Here is a 15202-nt window from a genome sequence, read left to right as displayed (position 1 = left end):
TGTTTAGAGAAATCTCAACACGATTTCAGTATGAACTCACCTTTCATTGCATCTATATCGAACGGGTTTTCTTCTTCTCCTTCTTCATCCTTGTCATTTCCATTTCCATCATCCAACTGTAGATCATCAGGGAGGTCCATAGGTTCTGGCTCGGGTGGTGGTTTGTTATTACCTGAAATGCAGAATACATAATGTCAGTTTAATCAAGTGTTTTGGTTTTATTAGGCTGAAAAAAGTAATGAAACTTATGAAACAATGAGTACTACCGTGGTACGGGTCGATTTGATCATCATCCACATCCGGTTCTTCCATTTCGTTAATTTCTTTCTTCTTATCTTTTTCCTCTACTCCTTGCTTGTCGTCCTCTTCAGCTTGAGGCACCTTGCCGTCATCTTTAGCACCCATCTCTTTCTCTCCAGTCTGTTCACCTCTGTCACCTTGCTCCTCCTCCTTGTCTCCTTCACCTTCCTCATCTTCAGAGTCACTTCCATCCCAAATCTAGAAAAAGTTATGAGAACATAAAAGTCAAGAAACAAAATAATTTTGACAAGACATAACTTACAATGATGTTTACCGTACCTGCTGATCCAAAGTTTCAGCTCCTTTCTCTGTATCTCCCATCTCCTTGTCTGGTTCTTCTTCTTCTTCTCCACTTTCTTCCCCACTTCCATCCTCATCTTCTTTTTTCTCCATGTCTTGAAGTTTTCCGCCAAAATCATCAGACATCTCAATGCCTTTTTCTTCTTCCTGTAATTCAACACTGTGATTAAACTTCACTATTAATAATAAATTATTTAATCAATGCAGGCCATTTTGTGGTTTTTGAAACAACTACAACGTAGCTGAATGCAAATCTGTGGTAACTACCTTGCAATCCTTGTCTTCATCATCTTTCTCATCCCCAGGTTTCTTAGCATCCTCCAGCTGGTCCTGACTTTCGATCTGATCTGACACATCCTTCTCTCCCTCCCCTTCTCCCATCCCCAGGCCCCCGGATGTTGTTTCCCCTCCCTCTCCTTCCTCCTCCAATAGTTCCTCTGGTACTCGGAAACCCTGCACATATGAACTCATTTAAAATTTACTTTAAACTGCACCACTTACATCAAGGCCATAAAAAGTCACACATTTTAAGTGTAATTATAAAACTTTTTGTGAGTACAAAATTACAAGCTGAGGTGAATTGGATTATATCTTAGTGGTCATATTCATAAATCTGTGTTAATGTATTCCTTGAGAATAGTATTGTATAGTTATAGTTTTACATTTATAATTAGGTAATAAGTTAAACAATCACGAATAACATATTATTATAGCGCACTTAATATTCATCATCTCACTGAAATATAAGAATTTTTAGCATAATAACAGACACACACTTGTAGATGGACTGATCATAGACAATTATTTGGACTCAGAATATATCAAAATGGATATTTTTACTAAAATAGTAAAAAATCCTATGTATGGAATTTTACAATCCGACAAATTTTACAAAAAATATGGATGGTAAACAATATATATATATTTGAATATTTTGTTGCAATTTCCAAGCCAAATTGATCTCAACAGCTCATTTCTGAAGAGATAACGTGTTACCAAAAGAGTACTCCCCCAACACAAACCTTGCTGGCAAGATCCACAAAAACAGCGACCAGTGCAGAGCAGAGCTGGGAAGAGATGTGGAGAGCTGAGATCTGCTGGGTGATAAGGAACTGGGCCAGGAGACTGTACTGCTGCAGTAGTGGTATACATCTCTGGACATCACTACAGAACAGATACTATAGTGAGTCACTGTATACAACTGATTGATATACATTATAAACATACATTTCATAAAATAATAAATATTTGTCATAACACTGTAAACTTTATGGCAGTGTTAATTAAATAAGGTGAATTAAAACTGAGTGCCAGTTTTGAACGCTGGTTTAATGTTACATGAATAAGAGGACATTGTTTTCTTCAGCTTCTGTAAAGGCTCTTATAAGAGAATGCAAAGTCTATTGCTTTCTCTGGTATGTAACACTATTATATATTACAAAAATTAACAGCCTTAATCAACTAACAAAAATATGACAAACATAGAGTTTCCCATATGTTATTACATAAAGTCTTAAATGATTCGTCAGCTACAAAATTTTGTTTTCCATTAATTGTATTTGACTATTAACTATTTGTTATCCGATTTGAAGACATAATATTTAATAAAATGTTAAATGTTATCATATGCATAAACCCTACGTTAATGTTAAGAGTGGGCTTACAAAATATTGTAGTGTAATCCAAGGACTTATTGTACAATGATAATGTAAATAAGTACAAGAATTAAATGTTGTAAGCAAACTTTTTTGATACGGTGAGAACTGGAAAGTCTAAGAACTAAGAATAAATACTTACTTAAGAGTGCATTGTTCCTGATTGTAGTTTTCCATAAGATGTTTCAACTCTCTGATAACTTCTGGAAGCTGTAAGATTTCAATGTTGCGTTGTAACTCAGAGATAACTTTATCTTTTAGATGAGACTCAAAGAGCTTATTCTCACTCTCTTCTTCAGGATTCTCAACATCATTCTCGTTTTTAGTAAGGGTGTTCTTCTTGTACACTTCCTGTATTGAAAAGAGAACTTTGTTTAACAGAGACTCTATCGAACTTTCTTTGTTTTTAAGTACGACTTTCGGGTCAGTCTTAACTTCGTCTTCGGATGTTTCTAAGAGCGACATATTGTTTCTAAAGATCTCATCAATTTTCTCTTGAAGATGGTTTAAGCTGCGAACCATTGGATTAATATCATTTTCAGTCTTCATTCTGAAATCGGATTGGATACCTTTGATTTCATTCTTGATGGAAGTCAAACTCGCATACCCTTCTTTCAACACAGGTAGATTTCCATGTTTGAAGATGAAGTCAAAAGTTTTGTGTTCATCAGTATTGGTGATAGTTTCCAAGAACTGTGCATACTTCTCCTTTTCTTCCAACAGCTTTTTGCACTTCTTGGCAGTTTTCACAGCTGCCGACACTCTGAGCTTGGCTCTTCCCCATTTGTCATCTTCCTTGTAGATGACGTCAGCAGAGTCTGGTATCAGCACCAGAGGTGTCAAGTGCTCTACATTTGGCAACACAGGGCAAGTCTCCAATAGTACCTCAAACTGCACCAGACCATAGATGATGTCCTCCAATAATGACATTAGGTCATTCTGAAACATAGCACAGAAATGCTCAAAAACTGTTTTTGTAACTATAAATAATTTTGTGAAAAAAGGAATAGGGCGTTTTCAATTCTCAAATATTTCCATTTGTTGATAACATACACTAACAAGAATTTTCTTGGCTATTCTGTTTCTCAGTATAATTACCATGGACCGGAGTAATTTTAATCGGAGATCTACAATAATCGGCCCCACATTGGAATTTTTTATGTAGCCAGGCAACACTGTAGTGAACATGTGACTGTATTTACGCAATATATTTATTTGGACTTATTAGAGATTAAAGAATAACTCAAATAAAATGTTTAAAATCTTTGTGAGGCACAATAAAACTTGAGAATAAAATTTTCTCATTTTTGTAGTGATTTTCAAAGCTAAATGTAAGTAAGTAATAACACAACCTTTTGAAAACAATAACTGACCAGGAATAAAGAACTGACATTATCCAGAAGTTCTTGTTTGCAGCTCTTTTCCCCCAAGAATCATTTGGGAACCAGTAAATAAATAACTAACTGATTTTACATGACTAATATTGAGTGTAATATACATTACAATCAGCAAAGAATTAGAAACAATTTCATAATTTGAAATCAATAGAAACATTTGGAATTAAAACTAGTAATCAAAGAGACACAATAAAATATCAAAAAATAGAGTTTGGAATCTAAATCAGAATTGAAAATTGTTACGAAGAGTTGTCGAAATTTAGATGACTCACCTTCAGCTTTATCATATCTGCTTGAGGAGGTTGTAGGGACATAAGACACTGTACCAGACATCTCAGTACGTAGAGTGACACAACTGAAGATCCAACATTTCTCTTCTGATCATGACACAGAGACTACACATAAATCATTACAAAAATCAATAATTACTATATGAAGAAGTTTTTTTTAAATGACCAATCCAATGAAATTTAGTTGATCATCCTTTTTTAACATTATACTATCCAAGTAGCACATGGAGTTGCTTTCCATTTTTCATCACATTATATCTAATTGCTAAAACACTGGTGGTTTCCCTCTTCTTTTAACCGTTGTTCTTATAATACCTACAACAATGATATTTTTTTCATCTCTAAGGGTGTTGTTTTTATGGGGAAAAAGGTTTTAATGAAAAGAAGTAATTTGGAAAACAACATTAGTCTAACTAAATTTAAAGTTTAACTGAATTTTAGTATTTTAAAACCATTATGGCACAAATTCTATGAACACTGGTTGCTCTTAGAGGCAGAACAATGTCATATTTCGCCTCAAATCACATAATCAGGTTGATCATTTTCATTATACAACTCACTTGAGTTTCTATACCTTGGTTTGAAATAATTCACAAACAACTATAATTAATAGTGGATGTCCCTTTTATTACATTACAGAGTTGCCTGAACAAGGTTCAAATTAATGATAAAAAATACTAGAATGCATAAATTGTAACAAATTTTTATGCATAACGCTGCCAAGGCACCATTTATTAACTGTATTTTCCATCTGGTATTGCACCAACTCTTGTCTTATTAATGTTTGTTTTAGGAATGTGTCAACTCAGAATCTTAGTTGTACCGGTTCTTAGCAGAAAGAAAACCCTAGAGAAAAAAGGTGTTGCTATACCAGTTAGTTAATCCTTACAAGTATTTTTGACCTCAACATAATAATTTCACAGTTCCGTTCGTTAGAGAACAATGATGAATCAAATAATGGAAATTATGAACTTTTTTACAGTGAAATCATCCTGCCAATATTAGAAAATTTGTCAGGTAGTGAAAGTGATGAAGGCTTAGGCTCAACCTGAAATAATGATGCTGGTGGAGATGGATTTGTCAACTGTTGGACTGTTTATGACAGACATTTTCCTTATACTTCAGTAGGTGAGTATAAGCAACCTAATCAAAATAAATCTGTGCGTATTTCAGACTTTTTTCAATAGTATTTTTACTGTAATAAATATAAGTGCATGTATACATATTACTAATGGTTTGATAGACAACTGTTGTTCACTGTAAATATACCAAAATAAATAGAGCTACGGTGACAGACGGGTAAAAAAATCTGATTGTAAAGGATTAAATGTCCATAAAAAGCACAAACTTAAAATTATATCAATTTAATCTTCGTTGTTCACTAACAAAATAAAGGTTACTGTCCTAGACAGCACAAATAAAGGACACAGCAACCACATCAACATCATATTTAATTATTTAAGAGTGGCGTGAGATCTACACCCAGAGTTTTTTGGATTTAAGTAGTGTTTTACCAAAAACAATTCAGTTAATTTTTAAATAAAAAATCACTGTGTTGTAGAATCTATGATATTCTACAAGATTTTTTTGAGATTCTATAAGAATTTAATTTCATTTACTGTATTAAAATCTCTTATATGTAACTCAAAGTGTTGTAATACATTATACAGGGTGAGTGGCTCTTGGTGTGACAAAAGTTTTTGGGTTATAATGCAATGTAAATGTGATACAATGGTGGTTAATAAAAAAGTCTAACTCCAAAAATTAGGCCTGAAATGAATTATTTTCTGTTTTTCTAAAAAACCTGTGTTTTTATACGTAAGTAAATCTGATATTTCTCAGCAATGTATAGACATATGAGAGCAAACTACATCATTTTTAGATTCTCCGTTAAATTTTCAATTTGAAAAAGTTATCGGTTCAAATGGTAAGAAAAGAAAATGAAGCTTCAGGTCGATTCAAATGGCAAAGTTACTAAGTTTCAGAAAAACTGAAACATCATTGAACCCCATCTTTTTACCACACCCTGTACACAAGAATGTGTCAAATGATATTAAAAACTTTCCCATTTAATAGGCTTTAAAATGGTATACCACATGACCATAGTTAAGTATTCGGTTACCTACCTTTATCAGTTTGAATATTAAAAAACATGCAAGCTACAAAAAGAATAAAACCAATTTAATAACAACTGTACTTAATTTTTATGTTTTATAAAACTGCCTCATAAAACAAGGAATTGAAGAGTACAAAAAAGTAAAGCAGTTTAAAATAATTTATGGATGCTAGTTACTGATTAACGGTCACATCCTTTATCAATCTTTTAATTCCTTATCTTACCACTTTCACCAGTATTGTACATTCATTCCTCATCTTGTGTTGTAAGACCAGTGTCCACATGAATTACTTCTACCTTCAATAGACTAATTTTCTGCTCAATTTAGTCAAGTGTAGGCTGCCATGGAGTTCACTACTCAAGAATACGCTGATATGCACTTTAATTGCGGGTTTTGTGGTGGAAATGCGCGTGCTGCCCAAAGAGAGTATCAAGCTCGCTACCCTGATCGCCGACTTCCCAGTCATTCTGTGTTTTTAAGACTCCATCAGATTTGTACTCTAGGAGCACAATCAGTTGCTTTCAGACCTTGAACAGGCGTAAAATGGTATGGATGGAACTTATTCTTATGCAAAATGTCCAAAACCTTCCATTGTGATACACCTACGTATCTAGCAACTTTCTGGTACTACTAACTTCTGGATCATTTCGAACTGAATTTAGAACTACTTCATCTAATCCTACATCATGAACAATGTGTCCTACTTCGTTAGGTCTTTTTTGAACTGTACCTCCCTCCACAAGACGTAGATGGCATACCATTTAAAGCCTATTAAATGGGAAAGTTTTTAATATCACTTGACACATTCTTGTATACAGGGTGTGGTAAAAAGATGGGGTTCAATGATATTTCAGTTTTTCTGAAACTTAGCAACTTTGCCATTTGAATCGACCTGAAGCATAATTTTCTTTTCTTACCGTTTGAACCGATAACTTTTTCAAATTAAAAATTTAACGGAGAATCTAAAAATGATGTAGTTTGCTCTCATATGTCTATACGTTGTTGAGAAATATCAGATTTACGTACAAAAACACGGGTTTTTTAGAAAAACTGAAAATAATTCATTTCAGGCCTAATTTTTGGAGTTAGACTTTTTTATAACCGCCATTGTATCACATTTACATTGCATTATAACCCAAAAAACTTTTGTCACACCAAGAGCCACTCACCCTGTATTTGATTTCCTTTGAAGAATACAAACATAGAATAAATACTGCAACTACCCTATTTGTAATGTGTTCTCTTGTTTTTATATCAAGAATAAATCATAAAAGTTATAGAACAATGTTAATCAAGTGGCCTTGAAATTAGGCTTTGAACGATAATTCATACATAATTTTAAAGATAGAGCACTTTAATTTTAATTTGTATACACTATTTAACCCTCCCATATAGTAACTTCTGTACTGGCAAGTCCATTTTGGTCAATTTGGAATGGTCTTTCTAAACAGTCATAAGGTATACAATGCAAAAGTAAACTTATTTTATATATATATGTCCATATTATCATTTTTGCTAAAGTATGCAGAATTTGAATATAAAACTGATATATAATTAGCACTCATACACAAATAAATTCCTTGCAAAAACTAGTGGTTGATGAGTTATTTTAGTGCAAAAAATAAATATTGAGTTTTCTGGTTGGATGCCAAAAGATATACAAGTTGTAATAACATTTATAAAAAGGTAACAAACTGGCAAAAAATGCAATAGTATTTTGAAAGGTCCAATATTGTTTGATTACCAGCATTAATTTTTATCCACTATACTAAAATCTTCCATCTGCTAATGATTCTACTTAGAACCATCTACAGTAGAGTCCCGATAGTTCGAGTCTCGATAGTCTGAGGTTCCGTTAAATCCGAGCCAACACATGTACAAAAATAAAATGTGATATTGACATATTTGTACAACACACTCGAGCGCATGTCTGTAAACTGAGTGCTAGGCTACTTGGAGAAGCCGGCAGCCTGACTCATCAGTGCCACTTCATTTACAGCGCCCCACCACCACCCTATTGTAAAGGCCACGGAACATCGAGCACCGTATTGTCTAAAAATAAATCAGTCCGTTGCTCATCACGTTCGGCTGCGGTACGGTTGTTGTAGATTACGATCGCAGTGCGCTTACCCGTCTGTTATTTACAACGTACAGTACTTGTTGTCTAAATATTAAGTTTTAGTAAAAAAGTATTTTCTGAAGTGTTTATGTGTTCATTGTACAGTGAACTATGAGTTCAAAAAGTAAAAGAAAGTTTGTACCGATAAAAACAAAACTAGAAGCTCTTAAAAGACCTGATAAAGGTGAAACGTTAAAAAAATTAGCTGCCGAGTACGGAGTTGGTGAAGTGACAGTTGGTGACTGGCGAAGGAATCGCGATAAAATTGAAAAGTTTGCATCAGAAAAGTGCTCGGAAAAGTGTACTAATGAGCGGAAGTCTATGAAGAAAGCAGAGTATGAAAAAACTAGCGAGGCCCTATTTTTATGGTTTTGTCAACAAAGAAACAAACGTTGTCCTATTTCCGGACCTATTTTACAGGAAAAGGCATTGTACTTTCGCAATGAAATCAATGAAGGTGAGGAAGATTTTACGGAAGTGTAGGATGGCTTGCCCGTTGGAAAAAACGTTATGGCGTGAGGCAGTTAGAAATTTGTGGGGAGAAACTTTCGGCGGATTCCGAGGCAGTTGTTCAGTTCTGTGAAAAGTTAAAAAATCTTATTAAAAGTGAAAATTTAACACCTGATCAGATTTACAACTGTGATGAAACTGGTTTGAATTTTAAAACTTTGCCATCAAAAACTCTACCTTCACGGGAGGAAAAAGCTGCTACGGGTCAAAAAAAAGCAAAGAGAGACTAACTGTGCTAGCCGCTTCAAACGCGTCGGGAAGCCATAAATTAAAACTAACTGTCATTGGCAAGTCTGCTAAGCCTCGTGCGTTTAAAAACATGTCTATTTCAACGCTTCCAGCAACTTATACAAACAAAAAAAAAAAAAACGCATGGATGGACAAACAAATTTTTAAAAACTGGTTTTTTAGTGAATTTGTTCCTGAAACCAAAAAGTTTTTGAAGAAAAGCAACCTACCCTCTAAAGCCATCTTAACACTTCATAACGCAGGATCACACCCAGATGAAGGAGAACTGCAATGCGATGGCATGCGCACGATGTTTTTGCCACCGAACGTGACCAGCCTCATTCAGCCTATGGACCAAGGCGTACTTGAAACTTTGAAAAAAAAAGTACAGACGCCGTTTGTTGCAATCAATGTTTCAAACAATTGAAGGAGAGGCAACCATAAAAGATTTCCTGAAAAAAAGTCACAATCAAGGATGTAATTTATTGGATCGCTGAAGCTTGGAGCGAAATTAAACCAGAAACAATCCTGAAATCATGGAAGAAAATCGGAGTGTGTAAAATTGAAAATGATGATGAAGATGACGATCTACCGTTAATAAATGTAATAAACAGACTTCCTGGTTGCAATGGGACAAATCAAACTGATATTGGAGAGGGATGAGTAGGGACGAACAGTTAGAGACAACAGACGACACCATAGTTGAGATGGTCACAGACATGACAGCTGACGGGAGTGAGGAAGAAGAAAGTGTGCAGGAGACAGACCCGGAAATGACTCACAGCGACGGCTACGCGGCACTGGATGCGGCCCTGCGCTACGTAGAGCAGCAAGCAGAGGCGACAGCGGCAGACACGTTATTGCTTCGGCGGTGGAGAGACATGGCTGCCCGCAAACGCTACAGTGTGGTGAAACAAAAAACTCGACAGTTTTTTAAGTAAACATTGCATCTTTGGACATCTGTAAGTAATTTCTTAATGCTGGTATTTGTAATAAAAGCATATTTCTTTTGTTTGCCTTCAGTTCTAATTATAACCCAATTTTTCTCGAAGTGTTCCGTATAATTCGAGTTCTTCACAATTCGAGGTACATTCGGTCCCATTCACCTCGGATTACCGGGACTCTACTGTACTTGTTTTTTTATAAGTTCAGCCTATAAATCCAATTAGCTCTATAGATAAAATCTACATAAGACCTTCTATTCTATAATAATTTACAAAGACATGACAATTAATTGAAACCAGTAGTTTTATTGAACTCACGTGTAAAGAAGTTAATTTACATTAGAGAAGAATAGAACATACCATGAGATGGTTAGTGAACCCCTTGCATCTGTCCACAACAGGAGGTCCTAGATCCTTGTGAGGTTTGATGAATGCTGACCGCAGCTGAGCTACAAGTGCCACAGAATGTAGGAAGTGTTGGTCACACCCTGCCCACACCGCTGACAGCTCTCTGTCTGCTAACCTGCCATTACACGTCCATTGTTTATTATTACATTATAGAACAATAGACTATAGCGTGCGGTGGTTAGTATACCACTTGCATCTGTCCATAACAAGTCCTAGGTCCTCCCCCCTAGGGAAACGGCCCAGTACTTTATAGTGATTTAACTATGTAGCTCTTGGAGAGTTGGTCATAATACTACTATTCAAATATTTGATAGAAATTACTATTTTCTCAAAACCACAAATAACAATTATTCATAACTTGTTTTTGATGATAATTAATTTAATAATTATACAGACATTCTCCAGACTGAGTGACCATCTTTACGGTTCACCCAGATCTATTGTTAACTAGTTTTAAGCATTATTGTTTATAATAAATTATTTGTCAGTTTGTTATTTATTAGATGTAAAATAGTTTCATTACATGTAAGTTATCTTAAAATGTAAATTATATCTAAATTAAGTAAATAGTTTTAAAACTATTATTCAAGTAAAATTGCATTCCAAAAATGTAACCACTACAGGAAATTTTTATTCTCTGTAATAATTGACACTGCCAAACCAAGATGAAAGGTATAATTTACCAAACGGACATTGATAACCAATAAATGTCCTAAAAAAAAGAAATGTTTGGACGAAGAAATTAAAAACACAAGTTCAACCTGTTATCAATCTGAGTGAGTCCAGCATCCACATTGAGGGGGGCGTGGAGAGCGAACTGGTCCCTGTCATCGACCACCACCAGTCCTGCACGATACGACAGTCCCAGACCAGTCAGGGTGTGGAACAGGTCAGTGAGAGCCTTGCGCTTACGATGGAGCACACTGCGAGCAGCCGCCTTCTGCTTCTCTTTGCTCACAGTGCGGTCCACCTGTCAGGGTACCAAAATTATTCTTGATTCATTTCTATGTTATATAATATGTTAGTATTTAAGTAATAACACAATCAAGAAAGACAGAAGGAAACAGGTTGATAACAGTTCTGTTGTTGTGTCATAAAACATTTTAATTTGGATGTAGCAAAGTCTGGACTTAATCTGCAATTTGGTACAAAGAAACACCACCACTAAGTTCAAGAAAGTTTGGATTTGGATATTATTAGGAACCATGATTACGATTTTATCTATGAAATAGAACAATCTCCTTTATGAAAAGTGTCATACAGATACTTACCATTTTATGGTCTAAATTAATAAAAAAGGTACATTTTGTTTCTTTGAGTCAAAAGATTTTTTATAATAAGAAACCTAAAACCATTAAAAATGTTAAATGTACAACAATATGTTTGATAATTTACAAAATATATCTCTATGTTAAATTAGGTTCAAATCGAGGATTTTACAGTCATGTGTTAGGGGAGCAGAAGCATATTTCAACTGATAAACAAAATTACACTCTTTCAACCTTCACAATACTTTATCCTATAGAAATGTGTTATGGGAGAAAAGTAAAAATACACAATAACAACTTACATCTTCAGTACAAAGAAGTTCAGATATTTCTTGCAATTCTTCAACAATCTGGTGCAAAGCAGATATGTGGCGAGGCAGGGGACAACTGGCCACACTCCCTCTACACAGTTTACGAGCTCTGCTGTACAGAGAACGTTCCCGGCCCAGTAAACTATCAGTAGACCGGACCTCAGCACCATCCGGCTTACACAGCTCCTATAACAGCATCTGGTTAGTCCTTCAACAATCTGGTGCAGAGCACGTATGTGGCGAGGCAGGGGACAACTGGCCACACTACTCTACACAGTTTACGAGCTCTGCTGTACAGAGAACGTTCCCGGCCCAGTAAACTATCAGTAGACCGGACCTCAGCACCATCCGGCTTACACAGCTCCTATAACAGCATCTGGTTAGTCCTTCAACAATCTGGTGCAGAGCACGTATGTGGCGAGGCAGGGGACAACTGGCCACACTACTCTACACAGTTTACGAACTCTGCTGTACAGAGAACGCTCCCGGCCCAGTAAACTATCAGTAGACCGGACCTCAGCACCATCCGGCTTACACAGCTCCTACAACAGCATCTGGTTCTTCAACGATCTTGTGCAGAGCAGATATGTGGCGAGGCAAGGGACAACTGGTCACACTCTCTCTACAATTTCTGGTTATTTGTTTAAAATTTTTTACACAGTATAATAATTCACCAATTTTCCTGTAATGTCATTATAAGTTAAACAAAATTTTGCAATTCCAAACTTAATTTTTACTGCTGTTTTTGGAATAATTTAATACTTAAGAGAAATTTTTATATGTTTTGATTGTTTTAGTTGTTGTGTAGTAGGTAATTGTAGAAAAATGGCAAACTTTATATTAAATTATAAAATACATGTATTTCGATATAAAACTAACATAAGAAAGAGTATGTGTACACCTTAACATATTCACTGATGAGGAAAAATTGTACAATTTCAGCGATTATGAAAAAATACTGTTGTACAACTTTCCATACAGATATAAGTCTAAATATGCAGTTTTCAGTCATTCCAGTGCTTAGTGTTCTTTGCTCATTATGTTACTATAGAGCGATTAATTTCACCTAGATAGCACCCACAAATTAATGACATGGTGTAGTCTATTCCATAAATCCCGTGCTACCACAAACTCACAATGAAATTTATTTTCTTCTAACACAATAATAATAGTAAGTTACAGTACAAACGACAAAGAAAACCAATAAGGATGCTACAGACCCTATGCAGACTCTTATCACAAAATAATAACCAGTAAAAAATGAAACCGCATTAACTCTGAGAAATTGTGATAATACTGCGTGCTAGATAAATCTTAATCTCAAAGATTGAGATATTTTCCCCCTTTAAATTATATTTATTTATGCTAAAATAACACTTAACATTAAAAAAATTTATCCTCCAAGAAATATTAACTGTAACACTAAATATAAAAACATGACACTCCTTTGCAGCACTTCAGTACATACACTACATGCTGACAACGAATTACCTGGTCTTCTCAAGTACAATTTAAACTTTTTTAAATTTTTCACTGTAATAATGTTATAAATGACATATCTATTGAAGTGGCGTAGTAAATACATTCTAAATTTTAAGGTTATGAATACTATTTTACTTTGAGGTTAAAATTAATCTTATAAACATTATACAGAGCTGACTCAAGAGCATCCCACACCGGGGGCATGGAATAAATCTAAATTTAAATGAACAAAATAGACCTAATTCAGAGTGAAACATTTAACTGCTGTATTTACAAAAAGTTTGATTGCTGTTAAATGTATGATTTTTAAATTATTTAGGGTGAGAGGGGGTTGTATAGTCCTCATTCACCTTAAGTTACGACAATGCTGTTAATTTTTTATAAATTTTACAAATGCAATAACTTACAAATTGTTTCTTTTTTCAAAAATCCTTCAAATTTTTTGTATAGTACAAGAGGCTGTACCACTGAAATTGTAAGTTACACGGTCAGTGCTCCTGTCACACAAGATTTGTTGATTTGTGTTTGCGTGATACTTGGGTGGGAGTTGATTATCTACTTGAGGTATTCAGCTCCAACATCGACAAGTAAAATGACCATCCCCACACAGTTGTGTAAATAGTATCTTAGTCTGGGGCTTGGAAAATGGAATGATTTAATAAACAATTACAGATGTCCAAGTATAAACCATTATTCGTAGAAAAACATAGAAAATCATGGTATTTGTTTTTTTTTTACACGAACAAAATGTTTGGAAGCACTGAAAGTAATGAATACGACAGTACATACGTAAATCTGTAAATTAAAATGGTTATGCACATTAACTATTGGAAATCAAGATAAAATAACATGAACAGTTATCTAGTTGATATCAATGTCTTGTAATGAAACCATACCTCAGGAAGATCGGCCGGAGCCACATATAGAGCAGGGTTGTGAATCGGGGTAGTTGCTGGTTTCACTGGTATCACTCTGGTCATAGCACTTCGGGCTGGCTGCTTCAGTATACCCTGTACATATTACATTAACATCAGTTTAGAAACAGACTGTATACTGATCAATCAATTGAAATTTTGACTGATTCATCCTTCAAATGAATATATTTTACACATAGTATCAATAAACTATAAGAAAATATTAGTAGTGACACCTCAAATATTTTCCACTTTTATTTATTATGAATTTGATTGCAAAATGTAACTTTAATTTAAAAGCTTTTTGGATTGAATAGTGTTGTTATATGTGGCTAATAATATCAAAAACATAAATAAAATAACGTATAAGAATATATTTACAATAAAAGATGACAATTATAGCTAACAAGCACAGCAAGGAAATAGCACCAATATATCAATTAATACAGTGGTCTACATATCACATACTCCGATTTAACAAACTTCTGGTATAACAAATATTTTTAAAACTCCTCCAAAATTAAGTAACACTCTATGTCAAAAATACCCTGTATTACAAATTATTTAATTTTTAAAGTTCAAAACAACACATTTTTTACAATCTGAGGAGACAACAAAACATTTCTTTGAATATTAAAACATATAAAATCTCTGCATAACGAATATAATACGAAGTGTAAAATTTCCCACAAAACCAATCTTGTTACAACAGAGTTGTTCAAAAACATAATGCAACATAGTAATTATAATTCAAAAGCATGTCTTAACGTGAAAACAATAACACATGTTTCTTGCTCATCTTCCTTCTGCAAACATCATTGTTAGTCAGATTTGATATTAGTGTTGTGTTATTGCAACTGAAAATTGTTTTATCACTGCCATGTTCGTATTAACTGTATGAATGAGCGATGTCAGATGTAATCACGAGAAAATCTCTTACTGGAACTCAAGAGTATGAT

At 34.4% G+C, this 15202-nt stretch overlaps 1 protein-coding gene across 1 annotated transcript in view; it reads right to left on the bottom strand.

Annotated features, from left to right (window-relative positions):
- The window catches only part of LOC124358294 (midasin-like), a 77722-nt gene that overhangs the window by 18863 nt on the left and 43657 nt on the right, over positions 1-15202 (bottom strand). The window contains exons 22-33 of the mRNA XM_046810592.1: positions 14226-14339; positions 12231-12389; positions 11839-12033; positions 11030-11238; positions 10221-10383; positions 3925-4047; positions 2398-3194; positions 1623-1764; positions 868-1053; positions 580-747; positions 267-498; positions 41-172 (exon numbers count right to left, since the gene is read on the bottom strand). Coding sequence (XP_046666548.1) covers positions 41-172; positions 267-498; positions 580-747; positions 868-1053; positions 1623-1764; positions 2398-3194; positions 3925-4047; positions 10221-10383; positions 11030-11238; positions 11839-12033; positions 12231-12389; positions 14226-14339 — 2620 coding nt within the window. The remainder of the gene's footprint in view (positions 1-40; positions 173-266; positions 499-579; positions 748-867; positions 1054-1622; positions 1765-2397; positions 3195-3924; positions 4048-10220; positions 10384-11029; positions 11239-11838; positions 12034-12230; positions 12390-14225; positions 14340-15202) is intronic.

This window comes from Homalodisca vitripennis, chromosome 3, assembly GCF_021130785.1.
Source record: "Homalodisca vitripennis isolate AUS2020 chromosome 3, UT_GWSS_2.1, whole genome shotgun sequence".
Lineage (NCBI taxonomy): Eukaryota > Metazoa > Arthropoda > Insecta > Hemiptera > Cicadellidae > Homalodisca > Homalodisca vitripennis.
Note: the sequence above shows the minus strand (reverse complement) of the source record. Positions and strands in the feature narration are given on the sequence as shown.